General features: G+C 50.7%; 2 protein-coding genes across 5 annotated transcripts in view; one reads left to right on the top strand and one right to left on the bottom strand.

Moving 5' to 3' along the window:
• The first annotated feature begins 41 nt into the window (after nucleotides 1-41).
• Nucleotides 42-18,256, top strand: DNASE1 (deoxyribonuclease 1). 4 transcript variants are annotated; one of them, XM_044936011.2, is made up of 13 exons: nucleotides 42-199; nucleotides 8,653-9,078; nucleotides 10,039-10,340; nucleotides 14,608-14,765; nucleotides 15,305-15,369; nucleotides 15,699-15,846; nucleotides 16,194-16,282; nucleotides 16,461-16,544; nucleotides 16,765-16,880; nucleotides 17,032-17,144; nucleotides 17,235-17,389; nucleotides 17,663-17,759; nucleotides 17,903-18,256. In XM_044936011.2, the coding sequence occupies exons 6-13, from the start codon at nucleotides 15,700-15,702 to the stop codon at nucleotides 17,948-17,950; spliced, it is 849 nt and encodes a 282-aa protein (XP_044791946.2). In that variant the 5' UTR covers nucleotides 42-199; nucleotides 8,653-9,078; nucleotides 10,039-10,340; nucleotides 14,608-14,765; nucleotides 15,305-15,369; nucleotide 15,699; the 3' UTR covers nucleotides 17,951-18,256. The 4 variants fall into 4 exon arrangements, with proteins under 4 accessions (XP_044791946.2, XP_006054926.4, XP_044791947.2 ...); XM_006054864.4 differs by having other exon boundaries at nucleotides 15,189-15,369; XM_044936012.2 differs by lacking the exons at nucleotides 42-199; nucleotides 8,653-9,078; nucleotides 10,039-10,340 and having other exon boundaries at nucleotides 14,387-14,765; nucleotides 15,189-15,369.
• TRAP1 (TNF receptor associated protein 1) overlaps nucleotides 18,188-18,580 on the bottom strand; it is a 49,611-nt gene continuing 49,218 nt past the window's right edge. The window contains exon 18 of the mRNA XM_006054930.4: nucleotides 18,188-18,442. Coding sequence (XP_006054992.4) covers nucleotides 18,341-18,442 — 102 coding nt within the window. The 3' untranslated portion in view covers nucleotides 18,188-18,340. The remainder of the gene's footprint in view (nucleotides 18,443-18,580) is intronic.

Genomic DNA, 18,580 nt, shown 5'->3' with positions numbered 1-18,580 from the left:
GGATAATTGCGGCTGCGCGGGCGCAGAGGGATCCTGGAAGCTCGCGTCCCATCCTGCTTTGCGGCCGGGGCGCGCGACTAAGAGCGTTCTTCAAGCGCGCGGGGCAGGACCAGGCGGAGCGCGGCGCCAGAGTACCGCGCGGTCGAGGCTCTGTAGGAGGCTCCCGGCGAAGTCTACTAAGTGTTGAGGAAGAGTCGAGGTGAGTTTCGGGCTCCGCCGCAGTTTGAATTTTGGGTGCACCACGGTTCACACAGGAAATGTATGCGGGTTCATTGGCGGCCCCTGAGAGCGCATCTGCGTCAGGAGCCGACAGGTAAACGGGGGCGCCAGACCGGGAGCGGGAGCAGAGGGACCGAGCGCGGGCTTCCTCCCGGAGACGCCTGCGAGCAGGTTGAGGCCCCGTGCGGGCGGGGGCCGAGGTGAGGCGATGCCCACCCTCTCCAGGCTCCCAGGTGCACGTTGTCAGGATTTGAGGGGCTCGTGAAGCCGGAGAGTTTCGCCGCGGACTGAAGTCTGAGAGACCTTATAAATCGTATTAAGGGCTCGAACTTCAACCTGGGGTCCCTGGGAGCCGACATAGATACTGTTTTTAAAGGAGTTTGTAGTTGCAGTGTGAAAGTTGCTCTGGAGAGGCAAGCCTGAAGACTCATCAGGAGGCTGCGGTGATGCAGGCGGGAAATGAGGGCGTCCTGCATTTAGGAGTTGAAGTTGGGGGAAAGGAGAAATATTGAGGCGTTTGGATTGCCGTGACCAAATTAGTTGTTAATACTTGTGGGTTTCTGGAAAAGAATTTCTAAGTTTCTGGGAACGTGGTTTCAGTTACTGAAGTGACGAATACAGGAGGAGGAGGAGTTTTGTTGGGGAACTGATACAGTTAGGTTTGTTTGTTTTTTGAAGTTATAATTTACATATCATAAAATTCACTCTCACAGTATTGGTTATTAGTATATTCACAAGGTTGTGGAACCGCACTTCAGTTCAGTTGCTCAGTCGTGTCCGACTCTTTGTGACCCCATGGACTGCAGCCCTCCAGGCTTCCCTGCCTACCACCAACTACCGGAGCGTACTCAAACTCATGTCTGTCCAGTCGGTGATGCCATCCAATCATCTCATCCTCTGACGTCCCCTTCTCCTCCCACCTTCAATCTTTCCCAGCATCAGGGTCTTTTCCAGTGAGTCAGTCCTTCACATCAGATAGCCAAAGGATTGGAGTTTCAGCTTCAGCATCAGTCCTTCCAATGAATATTCAGGACTGATCTCCTTTAGGATGGACTGGTTGGATCTCCTTGCAGTCCAGGGGACTCTCAAGAGTCTTCTTCAACCCCACAGTTCAAAAGCATCAATTCTTTCGTGCTCAGCTTTCTTTATAGTCCAACTCTCACATCCATGCATGACTACTGGAAAAACCATATTTTTGACCAGACGGACCTTTGTCAGCAAAGTAATGTCTCCGCTTTTTAATATGCTGTCTAGTTTGGTCATAGCTTTTCTTCAAAGGAGTAAGCCGTCTTTTAATTTCATGGCTTGCAGGCACCATCTGCAGTGATTTTGGAACCCAAGAAAATAAAGTCTCGCACTGTTTTCATTGTTTCTCCATCTATTTGCCATGAAGTGATGGGACCGGGTGCCATGACCTTAGTTTTCTGAATGTTGAGTTTTAAGCCAGCTTTTTCACTCTCCTCTTTCACTTTCATTAAGAGGCTCTTTAGTTGTTCTTCCCTTTCTGCCATAAGGGTGGCCTCATCTGCATATCTGAGGTTATTGATATTTCTCCCAGCAATCTTGATTCCAGCTTGTGCTTCATTCCACCTGATATTTCACATGATGTATTCTGCATATAAGTTAAATAAGCAAAGTGACAATATACAGCCTTGACGTACTCCCTTCCCCATTTGGAACCAGTCTGTTGTTCCATGTCCAGTTCTAACTGTTGCTTCTTGACCTGCATACAGATTTCTCAGGAGGCAGGTCAGGTGGTCTGGTATTCCCATCTCTCTAAGAATTTTCCAGTTTGTTGTGATCCACCCAGTTAAAGGCCTTGGCATAGTCCATAAAGCAGAAGTAGACGTTTTTCTGGAACTCTCTTGCTTTTTCGATGATCCACGGATGTTGGCAGTTTGATCTCTGCTTCCTCTGCCTTTTCTAAATCCAGCTTGTACATCTGGAACTTCTCGGTTCATGTACTGTTTGAAGCCTAGTGTGAAGTATTTTGAGCATTACCTTGCTGGCATGTGAGATGAGTGCAATTATGCGGTAGTTTGAGCATTCTTTGGTTATTGCTCTTCTTTGGGATCAAAATGAAAACGGACCTTTTCCATTTCTGTTGCCACTGCTAAGTTTTCTAAATTTGCTGGCATGTTGAGTGCAGCACTTTCACAGCATCATCTTTTAGGATTTGAAATAGCTTAGCTGGAATCCCATCACCTCCACTAGCTTTGTTTGTAGTAATGCTTCCTAAGGCTCACTTGACTTCACACTCTAGGATGTCTGGCTCTAGGTGAGTGACCAATGCCATCTTGGTTATCCGGATCATCAAGACCTTTTTTTGTACAGTTTTTTGTATTCTTGCCACCTCTTCTTAGTATCTTCTGCTTCTATTAGGTCCTTACCGTTTCTGTCCTTTATTAAGCCCATCTTTGTATGAAATGTTCCCTTGGTGTCTCTAATTTTCTTGAAGAGATCTCTAGTCTTTCCCATTCTGTTGTTTTCCTCTATTATTATTATTATTATTATTATTTTTGTATTGTTTACTTAAGGCTTTCTTCTCTCTCCTTGCTATTCTTTGGAACTCTGCATTCAGATGGGTATATGTTTCCTTTTCTCCTTTGCTTTTCATTTTTCTTCTTTTCTCAGCTATTTGGAGGGCTCCTCAGACAACCATTTTGCCTTTCTTTCTCTTGGGGGCTGTTTTGATCATGGCCTCCTGTACAGTGTCACTAACCTCTGTCCGTAGTTCTTTAGGCACTCTGTCAGATCTAATCCCTTGAATCTATTTGTCACTTTGCCATATAATCATAAATTTGATTTAGGTCATACCTGAATGACCTAGTGGTTTTTAGTACTTTAAGTCTGAATTTTGCAGTAAGGACTTCATGGCGTGAGCCACTGTCAGCTCCAGGTCTTGTTTTTGCTGGCTGTTTAGAGCTTCTCCATCTTTGGCCGCAAAGATTATAATCAGTCTGATTTAGGCACTGACCATCTGGTGGCGCCAGTGTGCAGTGTCGTCATCTGTGGTTCAGCCTCTGTCTTTACTCTCCTGCCGCTTGCCTTTCACCACACCCTCTACTTTGTTGAGAGCACCTTTGAGCTTGAACTGATTCCCTCTCTGTTGCAAATGAAATCAGTTCCTTTGGAGGAAATTAGGAGTCAGTGCTTTCTGGCCTATTTCTACCCCAGGCAAAAATCTGTAAGCCAGGGCCGTAGAGCTGTGGGTAGAACAGGGGTGAACTGCTCTCTGAGTGACATTCCACTGCTACTGCTGAGCACTCTGTGGGAGAGGGAAGGCAGCAGCCTGGGGCCACCCAGCTCGCCTCTGGTGTGGATCTGCCACATCGTGAGCTGGGATGAGCATGGTCAGGGCCGCAGTACTCTCAGAACACCCAGCCCAAGAGAGGGCCTCCCTCCCATGAGTTAGGGGCTGGGCAGAATACGGGAGCCCCGCCCTCCCTTGATCACACTCAGATGGTGTGTGCGTGTGTGTGTGTTAGTCAATCAGTCGTGTCTGACTCTTTGCTACCCCATGGACTGTAGCCTGCCAGACTCCTCTGTCCATGGAATTTTCCAGGCAAGGGTACTGGAGTGGGTTGTCATTTCCTTCTCCAGGGGATCTTCCCGACCCAGGGATTGAACCTGGATCTCCTACATTGCGAGCAAATGCTGTACCATCTGAGCTACCAGGGAAACAGGCAACTAGGCTTTTCAGATTGCCTTCTTTCACTTAGTAATGTGCATTTAAGGTTCTTGTATTCATGTGTCTGTCTCTCAGACTTGGAGACAGTGATTTGCCCGGTGTCCTGCTCTTTATGGATCCAAGAAAAGTTGTTGATTTTCAGTCAGTTCAGCTTTTTATTACTTGTCAGGACAGAGTGGTGACTTCCAATCTCCTTACATGTGGAACTAAAAACCAGAAGTCCTGTTGCTGGTAGATAAGAAAGTAGTTGACCCTTGTCAATTAATCTTATATTTCCAACCTTGTCATAGTTATTTATTAGTTTGAGGAGGTTTTTTGTTGTTGTTAATTCTTTGGTATTTTCTACATAGATAATTCATGTCATCTCTGTCTAAAGATTATTTTATTTCTTCCCTTTTGATCTGTGTAACTTTTATCTCCTTTTCTTTTCGTATTACCTAGGACTTCCAGTATGATGATGCATGGGAGTGGTGAAAAGACAATCTTACCTTCTTCCTGATCTTAGTGAGAAAGCATCTAATTTCTCCCATTAAGTATACTGTTAGCTGTATGGTTTTTCATTGTGATAAAATATATGTAATATAAAATTTACAATTTTAACCATTTTTAAGTGTACAGTTCAGTGACATTAAATGCTTTCACGTTGTTGTACAACCATCACCACTACCCACATACTATCCATTTTCAGAACTTTCTCATCATTCTGTTCTTTTGGATACCTTGGAGTGAAGTTGCTGGATCATAGTAATTCTGTGTAAGTTTTTTGAAGAATCTCAATACTGTCTTCTGCTGTGGCTGTACCATTTTACATCCCTATCAGTGGTGCATAAGGATTCCAGTTTCTCCACATCCTTATAAAACTTATACTTTTAAAATATAGTAGCCATTCTAATGGGAAGATAGTGATAGTTTATCACAGTTTTTATTTGCAGTTCTCTCCTGATTAATGACAGTCATCATTTTTCATGTGTTTATTGATCATTTGCTTATCTTTGGAGAAATGTCTATTCAAGTCCTTTGCCCATTACAAAAAGTTTTTTTCTTTTCCCATTTAAAAAATTTGGTTGTTTTTTGTTGTTGAGTTGTAGGAGTTCTCTATATATTCTGAATACCAGACTCTAATGGGATAAATGATTTCCAGATATTTTCTCACATTTTGTGGTTGTCTTTTCAGTTTTGTGATAGGTCCTTTGCACAAAAGTTTCAAATTTTAATGAAATCCAATTTAGCTGTGTTTTGTTTTGTTGGTGATTTTGGTGTAATATCCAAGAAATCCCTGCCAGTCCCGAAGTCGTGCAGTTTGTGCGTCTGTCTTTATGCTGGTATCACGCTGTTTGATTACTGTAGCTTTGGACAGAGGTTTGAAGTCAGGGAATGTGAGACCTCCAACTCTGTCCTTTTTCAAGGTGGTTTTGAATACTTTGGCGGGGCGGGGGAGTTCCTTTGATATTCCATATGGAAAACCCTAAGATAGGATTTTCTGTTTCTGTGACAAGAGTCACTGAGATTTTGATAGGGATTGCGTAAATAGGTAGATCACTTTGGGTGGTGCAGGCCTGGCGTGCTGCGATTCATGGGGTCGCAAGGAGTCGGGCACGACTGAGCAACTGAACTGAGCTGAGCATCTGACTAAAGCTTCCAGCCCGTGGGTACGCCGTCTTTCTGTGTCTCCGTGTGTTCTTTTTCAATTCCTTTCAGCAACGATGCTTACTTTTCAGTGTGTTAAGTCTTTCACTTTCTTGGTTAAGTTTATTCTCAAGTATTTTAAATCTTTTTGATGTTATTTTAGTGGAATTGTTTTCTTAATTTCCTTTTAGGATTGTTCATTGTTAGTGTAGAAATACAACTGGACTCTCTTTTTCTTTTCTTTTTTGTTTATTGATGCTATACTCTTCTATTATTTCCTTTCTCCTGCTAGCTTTGGTTTAGTTGCTCTTCTCTTATTTCCTTAAGGTGTACATTAGACTATCGCTTTGATACTTTTCTTCTTTTTTAATGGAGACATTCATACCTGTGAATTTCCCTCTTAGCACTGCTTTTGCTGCATCCTAGAGTTCTGGTGTGTGTGTGTCCATTGGTCTCAGTGTGCTTTCTAATTTTTCTTGTGATTTCCTTTTTGACTTGTTGGTTGTATGAGAGCATGTCGTTTAACTGCCACGTATTGTGGATTTTCCAGTTTTCTTTATCCATTCACCCTTCAGTGGGCATCTAGGTTGCTTCCGTGGCCTGACTATTGTAACTAGTGCTGCAGTGAACATAGGGGTACCTGTCTTTTTGAATTGTGTTTTTGTCAGCATGTATGCCCACTGGTAGGACTGCTGGGTCATAGGATAGTTTTAGTCTTAGTTTTTTAAGTAATCTTCCTACTGTTCTCCATAGTGGCTGTATCAATTTACATTCCCACCAACCACATCCTCTCTGTCATTTACTGTTTGTAGATTTTTTTGATGATGACCATTTTGACAGGTGTGAGATGATACCTCATTGTAGTTCTGATTTGCATTTCTTTAATAATGACTGATTTATGTTGAGCATCTTTTCATGTGTTGATTGGCCTTTAGTTAATTTTTTGTAGTGATAGATTTTTGTGTACATTTTTGTAGTGATCATATGGGAAAGGAGTACATCAAGGCTGTATATTGTCATCCTGCTTATTTAACTTATATGCAGTGTACATCATGCGAAATACCAGGCTGGATGAAGCAGAAGCTTCATTTCTGGGAGAAATATCAATAAACCTCAGATATGCAGATGACACCACCCTTATGGCAGAAGGTGAAGAGGAACTAAAGAGCCTCCTTGCCCTTTTTCTGGGATCCCGACTCGTGTACATTGGATTGCTTGTTGGTCTGATGCCTTTTTTTCCTCGATGCCCTTTCTTTGAACAGTTTTCAGTTGCTGTTTTTGAGTTGTATGATCTTTTTCAGTGTTGATCTGCTGTTCATCCCAGACTGTGTGTTTTATATTTCAGATATTATTATCATCTCTAGAAGTTCCATTTAGGCCTTTTTATATTTTCTGTTTCTCTCATTATGGTCATATTCCCTCTACTTTCCTGAGTATATGAAGCATGTGCTTGTCTGATAATTCCTTTATATCTGTCACTTCTAGGTCAGTTGTTGTTGATTGCTTTTTCTTATGGTCATAAGTCATATTTTCTTCTTTTTCACATGCCTGGTCTGTCCGCCCTTCATTGCCTGCTTGTGATAGTGGAGCATTACCCTCCTTGCCAGCTAGCCTGATGCCAGCCTTTGTCATTGGAGGGGCTGAAGGAGAAAGGGCCTGTGTCTGGTGCTTTGCGCTTTGCTCATTCCTGTTCTGTGACATCGGCGTAGCCCTAGAGAGCTGCTTTGGCACCTTCTCAGGCAGTGTCCTAGTAACTCAGCAGCACTTGCCTGAGTGCCAGTGATGAGGCTCTTCATATATTTGAAAGGGGACAGGCACTGCCAGGCATGTTCCGCGGGTACCTGAGTTGGTCTCCTGGCAGCTTTCTGGTGAGTTCGTCAGCCCCTCCACCCTGGGGGCTTTGCAGAACTCTCTGCAGACAGCTTCTGGGCTGATTGTGTTGTCAGCGTCTCAGATGGTTCTCAGCCTGGTGAACTTCACCATCCCGTAAACTGCTGTCTCCCAGCTCTGAATCCTCTCTGCACCCTAGAGTATTTTGTACCTTTTGGTTCATTTTAGTCAGTTCCTATAAATAGTTAATAGCTCTTTATGCTAAACTCCCCTTGTTTAAAATACCTTGTGGTTTCTGTCCCCTGACCAATAGACCTGCCCATTTCCTTATTGGATACTGGACATTATGTATTTATGTTGTTTTGTCGTATTCCTTCATATAGTATTTATCTTGGTCTGGCACGCAGTTAAGTTGCTTGTCATCAGTTGACCATTTAGAGAACTGCTCCTAAGCTGTGTTAGGGTGATCCAGAGCTGCCTTTGGTGTACAGATAATTTGGCCTCATTACTAAGGGTGAAGCCCTTCTGGGGATGCCAGGCAGTACTGTGTGAATGAGGGAGCCGTTCCCTGGTGGCTTATGGGGGCACAGTTTATTCCTGTTTCTGTGTGAGCTCCAGAGGTTGTTCTGTCCGCTCCTTTCCAGGGATTCTTGTTCCAGCCTCCTCACAGTTTTTCTCACACAGGTGCAAACTTTAACTGAAGACTTGAGGGGGTGCTCTGTAGATCCTGGAACTCTGCTTTCTTTACAGTGCTGCTCCCCAATATTCTGTGCCACACATTCTAGCCACCTGGGCCTCTCTGACCTCCCGTGTCTCTTCCACTCACAGGACAGCTGGTCTGTGTTCCCTTTCCCTGTAGCCTGGAGCCCACACCGGCTGTGGCTGGTCACAGAGCCCCGAATTCCCTGGAGGTCCAGTGGGGAAGACTTGACATAGTCACTGCCATGGACCTGGGTTCATTCCCTGGTCAGGGAACTGAGATCCCTCGAGCTGCATTGGTGCCCCGCACGTGCCCTCCCACCCCAAACCACTGGGCCCCGTGTCTTGGTTTCCCTTCTCTCTCGGATCCTTGTCTTGCACTTATCCATTGGCTGAAAACACATCACACCACCTCTTGCCTGGTTTTCTCATTGTTTAGGGGCCCCTGTTACTCTGTCTTGAAAAAAGTGAGTAAAGCACACAAATGAAGCAGCCTGTCAGGAGCTTGATGAAATTTCAGGACAGCTAGGTGTCCTATCGCTCAGCTGACATTATTAACGCTCCCTTTTCCCTTCTTTTTAAACTAGTCATGTGTGAATGGGACCAGCAAGATGGCAAAGGCTGAGGGAGTGACACGGTGGCAGCTTGGTTTGTTCCTGCAGCAGATTTGCATTTCAGCAGCTTCCTGTGCTGTGTCATTTGTGGGCTGCGGCTCCTGCGAAGATCAGTGTCTCCTCATAGGAGCCCAAGTGAGGAACCAACTGGTTATCAAGGCATTTGCACAGGCCTCCTCCACGGCCTGCTACGACTTCAGCAGTCTTTGGGCAGTGGGGACCTGGACCGACAAGGGCACCCACCTCAGGCCCCTCTGGCTTTGCCCGGAGTGAGCCGGACTGGACTCATTCCTGGTCTCCTGGGGTCATCGCTGCTCCTGCCTGAGACCCTGTCCCTTGACCCGCGACTATGCTTTTATGCTGGCCCTGGGGAAGGCGTCTGGAAAGCCAGCCTCATGGGTAAGTGGCTGTGTTTTCTAAGCTGGTATAGACAGGGGGTGCAGTCAGTACCACTGCCCAGAGCCCTGCAGTTCCCGAGGAGGCGGACATCTCTGCCAGGCTGAGGAGCCTGGCCCCGTGCAGAAGCCTGTTCCTTTACTCAGTCATCTGGGAAGACCACGTTGGGTTCCTCTTGTGTAAGATGCACTTAAATGGGCTGAAGAGGCTGGAGCAGCTAAAGCCCTGGTTCTGTCCAGCAGGCCGCTGACCGGCCTTCATCTCTTCACTCAGCCAGGCCGCGCTCAGTTGCTGCTGTGTTGGCCCCAGTGGGATGAGGCTGACCGTACAGCGGGTGTTGGATGTGACTGTGGGCAGGAGAAAGTGAGCAGGGTGGAGGAGACGGTGGTGGGGCAAAGCCTGCTGCTGAGTGCGGTGTGTGGTGGGTGGCGTCTGGGCAGAGGCTTCAGTTAAGTGCGGGACGAGCCCTGCGGTCTGGGGGTAGGAGCAGAGCAGAGGCCCTGACGCAGGAGCCCCAGGACAACTGGGTGGAGAACATCAGTGTGAAACACTCTAGTGTCTGTAGAGAAGCCCCAGGCTGGTCCCAGGGGGGAAGCACTCAGGTACTTAGAGTTTTCAGAAAATAGCATCGCCCACCTGGCCCAGAGTCCCCAGAGAGGAAAGAGGCTCAGAGTTGGCCGCCTGCAGGCCCCAAGGCCCCTTCTCTAGGAGCGAGGTGGGGAACCTCAGCTCAGGACAGGTGTGCCGCTCTCTGAGGGGCCGCAGGACAGCCCATAGGGCACAGCATTGCTGCATCCTTGCCCTGCGCCGTCTTCACCTTTAGGACTGGGGTGATGAGAACAAATACTCTAGGTTTCAAACAGGATACAGAGATCTTCAGTCCCAAAGACTTGGTTGGGCAGAGAGGATGGTCTGTTTCCTTCTGATTGTCTCTCATTGGCTTGCTTTTCTCTTGCTTTTTAGCTCAGAGATGTCCACGCACAGCCTGCTAGTCAGACCAGCTTGCCTAGTTACCCACCAGAGCCTCCAGCTCTCTATCAGTGACGCCTTCCAGGTAACAGACAGACTGCTCCCGGCTATGGAACTGCTCCCAGCAGACCGGTCCTGCTGCGGACTCGAGGCACCTGCTCAAAGGACTGGAGCGCCGTCCTGGGGCCCACAACGCAGAGGGGAGCTTGCAGAGCTGAGTCTGCCTCCTATACCGGCACTCTTGGAGGCTGGGCAGGGGCAGCTGCCCAGAGGCAGAGAACCCAGCGGAGCCCCAGGTAATCTTGTGGGGTTGGGGAGACTGAGCTCTGGGGGCTTGGGAGCTGCAGAGGCAGTGGGACCTGAGGGCAGAGATCCCTGAGAGGGAGCGGGCCAGAGAGGCAGAAGGTGCATATGGAGCAGAGCTGGGTCTTTGGCAGTTTCATGGTGCCAGGAAGAGTTGAGAGCCTGCCAGGAGGAACAGCCCTAAAATTGCCAGTCTCTCCACTCAGACCTTGGGTGGCCGGTCCGCTCCGCTGCCCCCTGGAGGGAGACCCCGTCCCGGCCTCTCCCGTCTGTGACACACAGCGCCTGACTCTGCGTCTAGTCGCTAAGTACCCTGATAAATGGGACAGAAAGGAAAGAGTGAGAGACCCACAGAAGACTGAGATGCTGGAGTTGGCAGACATAGAGTTTAAAATAACTGATTAACATTGAAACAGGTAAGATGGAGAGTTTCACAGAGAATTAGAATTCATGAAAGATTGAAAATTCTAAAAGAGAAAAAGTACAATAACAAATTTAAAATTCAGTTAGGTGGATTTAAAAGTAGATGAGAGACAGCTGAAGAAAGGACCAGTGAGCTGGAAGATAAATCAGTAGAAAATCTCTCTGCAGACCCTGCCATGACTGGCTCCTACTGCCCACACTGTCCTGGACTCTGAACCCTTCTGGAGACCCGCTGGATGGGGGGAGAGCCTGCTGAGACGGCGTTCTGTGCTTGGGAGAGACTGAGGGGGCTTGGGGGTTTGGGGGACGCTCTTCACTCAGCCTTGTTGGAAATGTTACCAGCTCACTGGGAGTCTAGTCAGTAGAGCTCCGTGACTCTAGTTAAATCTGTCAGGGCCTCAGGCATCAGGAACCTGAGCCTGTTTGTTCCTGGGCTCAGGCTAAAGGCATGCCAGTCTTCACAGCACACACCCTGGAAAACGCCTCTGGTGGGACGAGGAGCCAGGGGAGGCTTGTCTGTGACGTGCAGAAGGTGCACACGTTGGCACTCAGGCCGGTGGGCCATGGAGCCCAGGTGTGGCCTGTGGCAGTGGCACGGTGGGCACTGGTGTAGCGGGTTAGGGGGCAGGGTCGGGGCTGTGCTGAGCGTGACTCTGAAACTGTTGTGGATTATAGCAATTCATGCACATGCCGTTCTGAGAAACTTTCCGTCCTGGGTTAATGGTTTCCTTATAATGAACGGGAATAAATTCATGAGGGATGGTGAACTAAGGTGGGGTCATGGGCCAAGGCCAGTGGCTGAGCTGAGTGATGACTGCTGACCTACACCGTCTGTCGGACCCTGATTAGAGTGGTGTCCCAGCAGAGACACTGACCGTCTCGGGTAAAAGACGGAAGCCCCTTCGTCCTCCAGAATGCTGGCTTGGGGCCAGCGAACACCCCTCTTGAGGGGAGAGAAGGAATCCACGTCAGATCTGGCTGAGGGCTGGCGCAACAGCCACTGGCTCCTGGGAGCTTCTGATCGGTTCAGGCCGAGTGTCCAGAAGCCGCCTGGATGCCCTGCAGTGTCCCCTGTGCTTCAGGACAGGAGGCCTTGCCGGGTTCTCTCGGGGGGGTCTGTGAGGAGGGGACGTTCTCTCGTGTGGGAGGTGGGGCGGGCGAGCTCAGGGCCTCTGCCCTTCAGGCATCTCTCAGGGATGAGACCGAGGAGGTCCCTGCTCCTGTGCAGCTTATGTTCTGTTAATAGTGCAGAGGCTGGCCTTCAGTGAGTGTAAGCAGGTAAGAGCAAACACACTAAAACAAAGAAAAGCAGAGATAAGGGTCATGGAAAAGGTGACACTGGGGCCATGCTGGTGGACGGTCAGGTCGGGGGAGGGCGGCCTCCCTGGGGCTGTGCCGTGAGTGGAACCTGGGCGGCCCTGGGGGCAGAGTGGGGCTCTGAGCTTGCACCGCCCAGCCCCGGTAGGCGCCTGCTTTCCCCTAAAGGACGGGAGGAACCCATGACAGATTCTAAGCAGGGGAATAGGGTGATCTGATTTACAAGATGTGTGGGTGCTGTGTGGAGACTGGACTGTAGGGAGAGTTTCTGGGAGCAGGGAGACCAATGGACGCGTTTGCTTATGTTCGGGGAAGGGCAGGCACGGGTGCTGCAGAACCAGAGCGGGTGGAGCCGAGGGAAAGCAGGGACTCAGGTGAGCCTGAGGCATCTGGGCAGGCGAGGGCCATTGTGGGAGGGGGCACCCCCATTCTGTTAGAGGGTCCCAGACTCTCAGAGTACCCCTAGTTAAGGTCAGTAAATATTTTAAGGGACCCACAGGCCAAAGAAGTGACATTTTTAAATAGTTAAGTCCAAACAGTTTAAGTACAGTATTTATATCCTAACAACTTATAATAGGCATTTGGAAAATAACGTAAACGTAATTTTTTTCCATTGCATTTTTAAGTAACCGTAATTGCTTAGGAGTGGAACGTTTGCCTGTCAGGCTCTTCTTGAATTTTGGAATCAGACTGGATATGGTTACCCTTGTTGCCTTTTCTGTATTGACTTACGCAGTAATTGCCTTTTCCGTAACTGCCAGAAACCTAGCTTTGCAGACATGAAACCACACAAAGCAACGTAGCAAGATGTCATGTTGAAGCACTGGAGTGTTGAGTGATGTCTAGTATAACCATTTCCCCAAAAGTAAAACGCATCCTGCTGTGCCTGCAGGTCGCGGTGGGCGCCTCCGTGCCCTGCTGCCCCGTGTGCTTCTTGCCCCTGGGCCTGAGGACCTTCGTCTCCTGGGCCACATGCTGGTGTGCAAGTCACGCCCCTCCACCCCCAAGTTCTTGGGGGCGCTCACTGGGTCTTTTTTTTGGCTGCATGTCTTAGTTAGCATGCAGGATCTTTTCATTTCGGCATGTGGGATCTTGTTCCCTGACAAGGGATCCGACCGAGACCCTCTACGTGGGGAGCGTGGAGTCTTAGCCACTACACCACCAGGGAAGTGGTGGTTTAGGATAGGATGAAGTTTTAAGATGTGAGATGGTCTTTTTGTTCTATCTGTTGATCCTTAAGACAAACTTAAGAGGAAAGCAGTGATGGATTTATCCCCGTTTTATTTAGAGTTGAAGATACTGAGGTTCAAAGTGGTCGAAGGTGCAGTGGGTGAGACTGGACTGGGCCCCACACCCCTGACTCGTGGCTGGGCTCTTCCCGGGCTGAGCTGCCTGCCTCTCTTGTGGGCCTAACTTAGGGCCGCTGGTGTGGCAGCAGAGTTGGGCACTTGGTGCAATTGAGGCCATAGTCGGGACCTTTTTTCTGGCAGGTTGGTGAGGGAGGGCAGCTCCTTGGCATGTACGGGGCAGTGTTTGATTGATGGGGTGCCTGTGTCCCTGAAAACTTGGGGGGGGGTCCAGGTACCCTCTGTGTGAGCCACGGCTGTGCCACCTACTGGTTTATTCCCGTGCTCCCCTCAAAGATCTGCACCTGTGTGTCCAGGGAAGAAATCCATGGAAGGAAGGCACCTATTCTGAATGCATTGATGGTCTTGGTTAGTGGTTAGAATCTTGATTTTGATCCTCTTGCAGTCTTGGAGATTTTAAACAGGAGAGTCAGCAGTCCAACCTTAGCAAAAGGCTGCAGGGGGGCTCCTGGCAGCCTGAGGGCAAGGCCACGTGACCCTGCATTGTAGATGCCGTTTCAAGCTGACTAGCATTCCTGCTGACCGCCAGAGCTGTCCATCAGCATGTTCTCATTACTTCAGGGGGTTCTGGTCTTGGTTTACTTTCTGAGTTGTTTTTAATCCACCATGTCCTCCTCCTTCATGACACTTCTGTGATTTTTGAGCTTGGTCCTTGAAGACTGCTCTTCTCAGGCTACTCCTGCTCCCTGAACCCCAGTCCCCTGTGGCCCTGCACACATACCCCCCACACGCCTGCCACAGCCTCTCCCTAATGGGGCGGAGCCCCCATTGATGGGGTGATGGGCTGAATAATGCCACTCTCCCTCTGATACATCCATGTCCTAATCCCTGGAAACATCACACAGCCAAAAAGGATCTCAGGATACGGAGATGGTCCCAGATTATCTGGGAGGACCCTACACTCACTCACCTACTTCTCTGAGGGGGAAGAATTGACACAGAAGACAGTGAACTGATGCAGCCACAGCCAAGGACACCAGGAGCCTCCAGAAGCTGAAGAGGGCGAAAGGGCCTCCCAGAACCTCCCGAGGGTGTGCAGCCTGTGACACTTGATTTCAGCTCAGTGCAGTGATTTGGATCTCTGACCTCTGAAATTATTAGACAGTAAGTTTCTATAGTTTTAAACCATCAAGTTTGTGGTGACTTGTTGCAGGAGCCACAGGAAGTGAATACAAATGGGAAAGCAAAGGATTCCAAAAAGAAATGACTGGACCCAAGGCCTGACCCTGATCTGCTGCCTGACCGTGTTCTTGTGACCTGCTCCTGTCACCTGCGCCTGGACACATAGGCTCTCCGTTGCTAACAGTTAAGGTGGGCTCTGCAGCCCCTGCCCCTTCCTGGTGCCCACTGCCCTGAAGCACCCACAGGGAAAGGTTGGGAAGCGGGGCTGGAGTTGGGGGAGAGGGGTTTCTGGAACAGAGCCACTGCCATGGGCTCCATTCGCAACAGGCACAGTTGAGCTTTGTGCTGGCACCAAGGTCACCTCAGATCCTGCAGCTGGAGTGTTGCTGGGGCCCTGCCCTCCAGGGCACCTGCTCCCCATCCCTGGGAGAGCAACATGTGCAAAAGCCAGAGAGCCTTTGGCTGTATTGAATGACTTTTTAAAATCAAGTGCAAATATCATCAGGTGCTTTTTACAGAAGCAAGGACCTGTGCCTCTCAAAATAAACACATGCCAGTCACCCACCTGCTGAGAAAGGCACACAGGCAGGGCTATTGTTCTGCGTCCTCCAGGTGATGCCCTGGGAAAGAGCACAGCTGCCTGAACCTTTAAAACCCCAGGTGGGACGAACATTCCTGTGGAGCTGCAGCAGATCCCGCTTGTGTTTTGCTTTGTATTATTTAAGCAGCCAGAGGAGAAAATTGGTACTGAAGAATACCAGTTCTTGGCAGAATTCTTTGTGAAAGGTTTCAGGTGAGTATGCCCGGTGCCCCAAGGGCTGGGTGACTTGTGGCCCATAGGTGGTGGACGCCCGACCGTGAGAACCCTAGCCAGTCCCGTGGAGGGAGTGTCTGGAGCATGAAGGGCAGTGAGCTGGCACTGCACTGCCAGGGGCTTCCTGGGCTGGCAACCCTCGTGGAGCTCATCTGCTGGCGGGTGAGGGGTGAGGAGATCTAGGGCCCATTACGTGGTCCTAAGCATCTGGCTCTCACCCTGGTCTGTTTCTGTCCAGCTGGGCTCAGGGAGGACAGGGTGCCCAGTCTGCTGCCTCAGCCTACTTGTGGCTCTCCCTCCTGCTCCAGGATGAGGGGCACCAGGCTGATGGGGCTGCTGCTCGCCCTCGCTGGTCTGCTGCAGCTGGGCTTGTCCCTGAAGATAGCAGCCTTCAACATCCGCACCTTTGGGGAGACCAAGATGTCCAACGCTACGCTTGCCAGCTACATTGTGCGGGTAAGTCCAGATCTGTCCCCAGGGCCCTCCGGGTGGGGAAGCTGGAGGTGGGCCGTCTAACAGGCCCTGGGAATCCTGGGCCAGTGGTCAGTCCTGAGGATGACTGGCAGCGGTGGTGATTGGGGGGGGGGGGGGGGGGGGCATCAAGGTCTCAGCCCACCTGTCAGTCAGGAAAACAGGCCCTTGTTATTGCCGTGCCGTTCATGGCTGGTATTAGGGTCCCAGGCTAGGCTGTGACATGCAGTGTCTGGGGCGGGGGCAGCAGCTCAGCCCTGGGACCCACAGCAGGCAGGCTCGGACACATCGGTCTCCGCCTGCCTGCTCAGCAACACTGGCCTTGTCCCCAGATCGTGCGTCGTTATGATATCATCCTCATCCAGGAGGTCAGAGACAGCCACCTGGTGGCCGTGGGGAAGCTCCTGGACGATCTCAACCAGTGGGTGAAGTGGGGTCCTAGGATCTCCTAGGACGATCTCCTTCCCCGGGGGGAGGGGGACGATGGCGACTGTCTCTTCCCGGGCACGGTGCCAGGTCAGCCTGGCTGCAGGGACACAGGTCCCTGGGACTTGCCCCACCACCAACTTCTGACTGGGACGTTTGTCTCCTCAATCCAGGGATGACCCAAATACCTACCACTACGTGGTCAGTGAGCCACTGGGCCGCAACAGCTACAAGGAGCGCTACCTCTTTCTGTTCAGGTAACACTGCAGGCCTCCGCCTCACAGGCACACAGGAGGCTGCAATGTCGCCTCCTCCCCTTGGGTTTAGGGGCAAGAACTGGGGCCCCCAGAGCAGGGGTCTGAGCTGGGCTGTGCCACTCGAGGCCTCAGCCCATGCAGAGGCAGGAGGCCTCTGTGCCAGTGGGTCTGCGTGGTGCCTGAGCCCAGGCTGACCACCCTCCGGCCTGGCCTTCTGCAGACCCAACAAGGTGTCTGTGCTGGACACCTACCAGTACGATGACGGTTGCGAGTCCTGCGGGAACGACAGCTTCAGCCGGGAGCCCACTGTGGTCAAGTTCTCATCCCCCTCCACCAGTGAGTGTGCCTGCCCCGGACACGCTGGTCTTGTGCTGCACCCCACAGCCCCTTTGGTCTTACACTGAAGTTACTTAGGAAGACGTCCACCCTCGGGGGGTCTCTCTGTTGTCCTCCACCCCAGCCAACACCCACTCTGCTGTCTCCACAGAGGTCAAGGAATTTGCCATTGTTGCCCTGCACTCGGCCCCATCGGACGCAGTGGCTGAGATTAATTCTCTCTATGACGTCTACCTGGATGTCCAGCAGAAGTGGGGCTTGAACGTGAGCCCCCCCCCCCCGCCCCCCCTCTGGGCTCTGGGGGCCTCCATCGTGCATCGTGCCCTGGGCCAACCCGTGGCTGTCTCCTGGCAGGATGTCATGTTGATGGGCGATTTCAACGCTGACTGCAGCTACGTGACCTCCTCGCAGTGGTCATCCATCCGCCTGCGCACGAGCTCCACCTTCCAGTGGCTGATTCCTGACAGTGCCGACACCACGGCTACGTCTACGAACTGCGCCTATGACAGGTGAGCGGGGTGCCTCTGCGACTAGCTTCAGAAGTGCTTCCCAAGACCGGACGCTCACCCTCCTGACTTAGGAAAGGCATTTCTTAGTTTTGGGTTGGAGCACGTTTAGGGAGAATACAACACTGGCAGATAATGGAGGTTGGTCAGTGGTGCGCAGTTTGGGGCAATGTTGAGCCGGGGCCCAACCGACTCCACAGTGGCATTTGAGCGTGGTTGGGGTTGTGTGACAAGTGCAGATTGTCACACCCTGGGCTCTTGTGTCTGCTACTGTAGGATTGTGGTCGCAGGGTCTCGGCTCCAGAGTTCTGTGGTTCCTGGCTCAGCCGCTCCCTTTGACTTCCAAGCTGCATACAGACTGAGCAATGAGATGGTAAGTATTTTTCCTGGACACACTGCTTTTTTTGTTGACTTGAGAAAACCAATGGCCCTCAGCCAGTCCTGACTCACCTCAGGCGCACAACCGTAGACGACTAGGTGTCTGGGGTCCCTGCGCTCACTGCCGTCTTCCCACAGGCCCTGGCCATCAGTGACCATTACCCGGTGGAGGTGACGCTGACATAAGTCCTTTCTGGGGTCCACAACCTCTGCCCCACGCCCGGAGCTGAAGATGACAACTGACCCGTCACAGTTAAGAGCAGAGGGTGGAGCTTAAGGAACCCAGTGCCGTTCGTCCCCGTGTGCCCCCAACCACCCCGCAGCAGCTGGAATTTGAGGACAGGGATGGAAGGCCCACTTCCACTGTAAGTGTGGCGGTCTTGTCATCAGAGCCCCCCACTTTCTCAGTCTGGAAAGAAAGTCTAAAACTAAGAAATGCCTTTTAATTTAAATAAAGCTCAAAAGGGGGTGTTGTCATTCGCGCACCCAGTCGTTGCCGTGTGCGTCCCTACACCCTAGTGACTGGCTGCAGGCCGCCTTGCCCTACGGTTGCGTCTGTCCCCTCGTCTGCGGCCATCAGTGTCGCTCCAGGGCCTTGACAAGAAGCTGGTTCAGGCGTCCAACCATGGGTCGAGGGTCGTCGATGAGTCCCGCTGTGATCATGGCGTTCTCGTAGATCTGAAAGGCAGGGCAGCACCTTGTCAGTGGGAGGGGGAGCAAGGCCTGGGTCCAACCCAGGGACCTCAAATGCAAAGAGAAGAAGGGAAGAGAGTTGTTCTGTTTAAAACAGGGTTTTAGAGGAAACCTCAAAGCCTC

The sequence above is a fragment of the Bubalus bubalis genome, chromosome 24 (genome assembly GCF_019923935.1).
Source record: "Bubalus bubalis isolate 160015118507 breed Murrah chromosome 24, NDDB_SH_1, whole genome shotgun sequence".
Taxonomy (NCBI): Eukaryota; Metazoa; Chordata; class Mammalia; order Artiodactyla; family Bovidae; genus Bubalus; species Bubalus bubalis.
The sequence above is the reverse complement of the archived record's forward strand: the minus strand, read 5'-3'. Positions and strand labels throughout refer to the sequence as shown.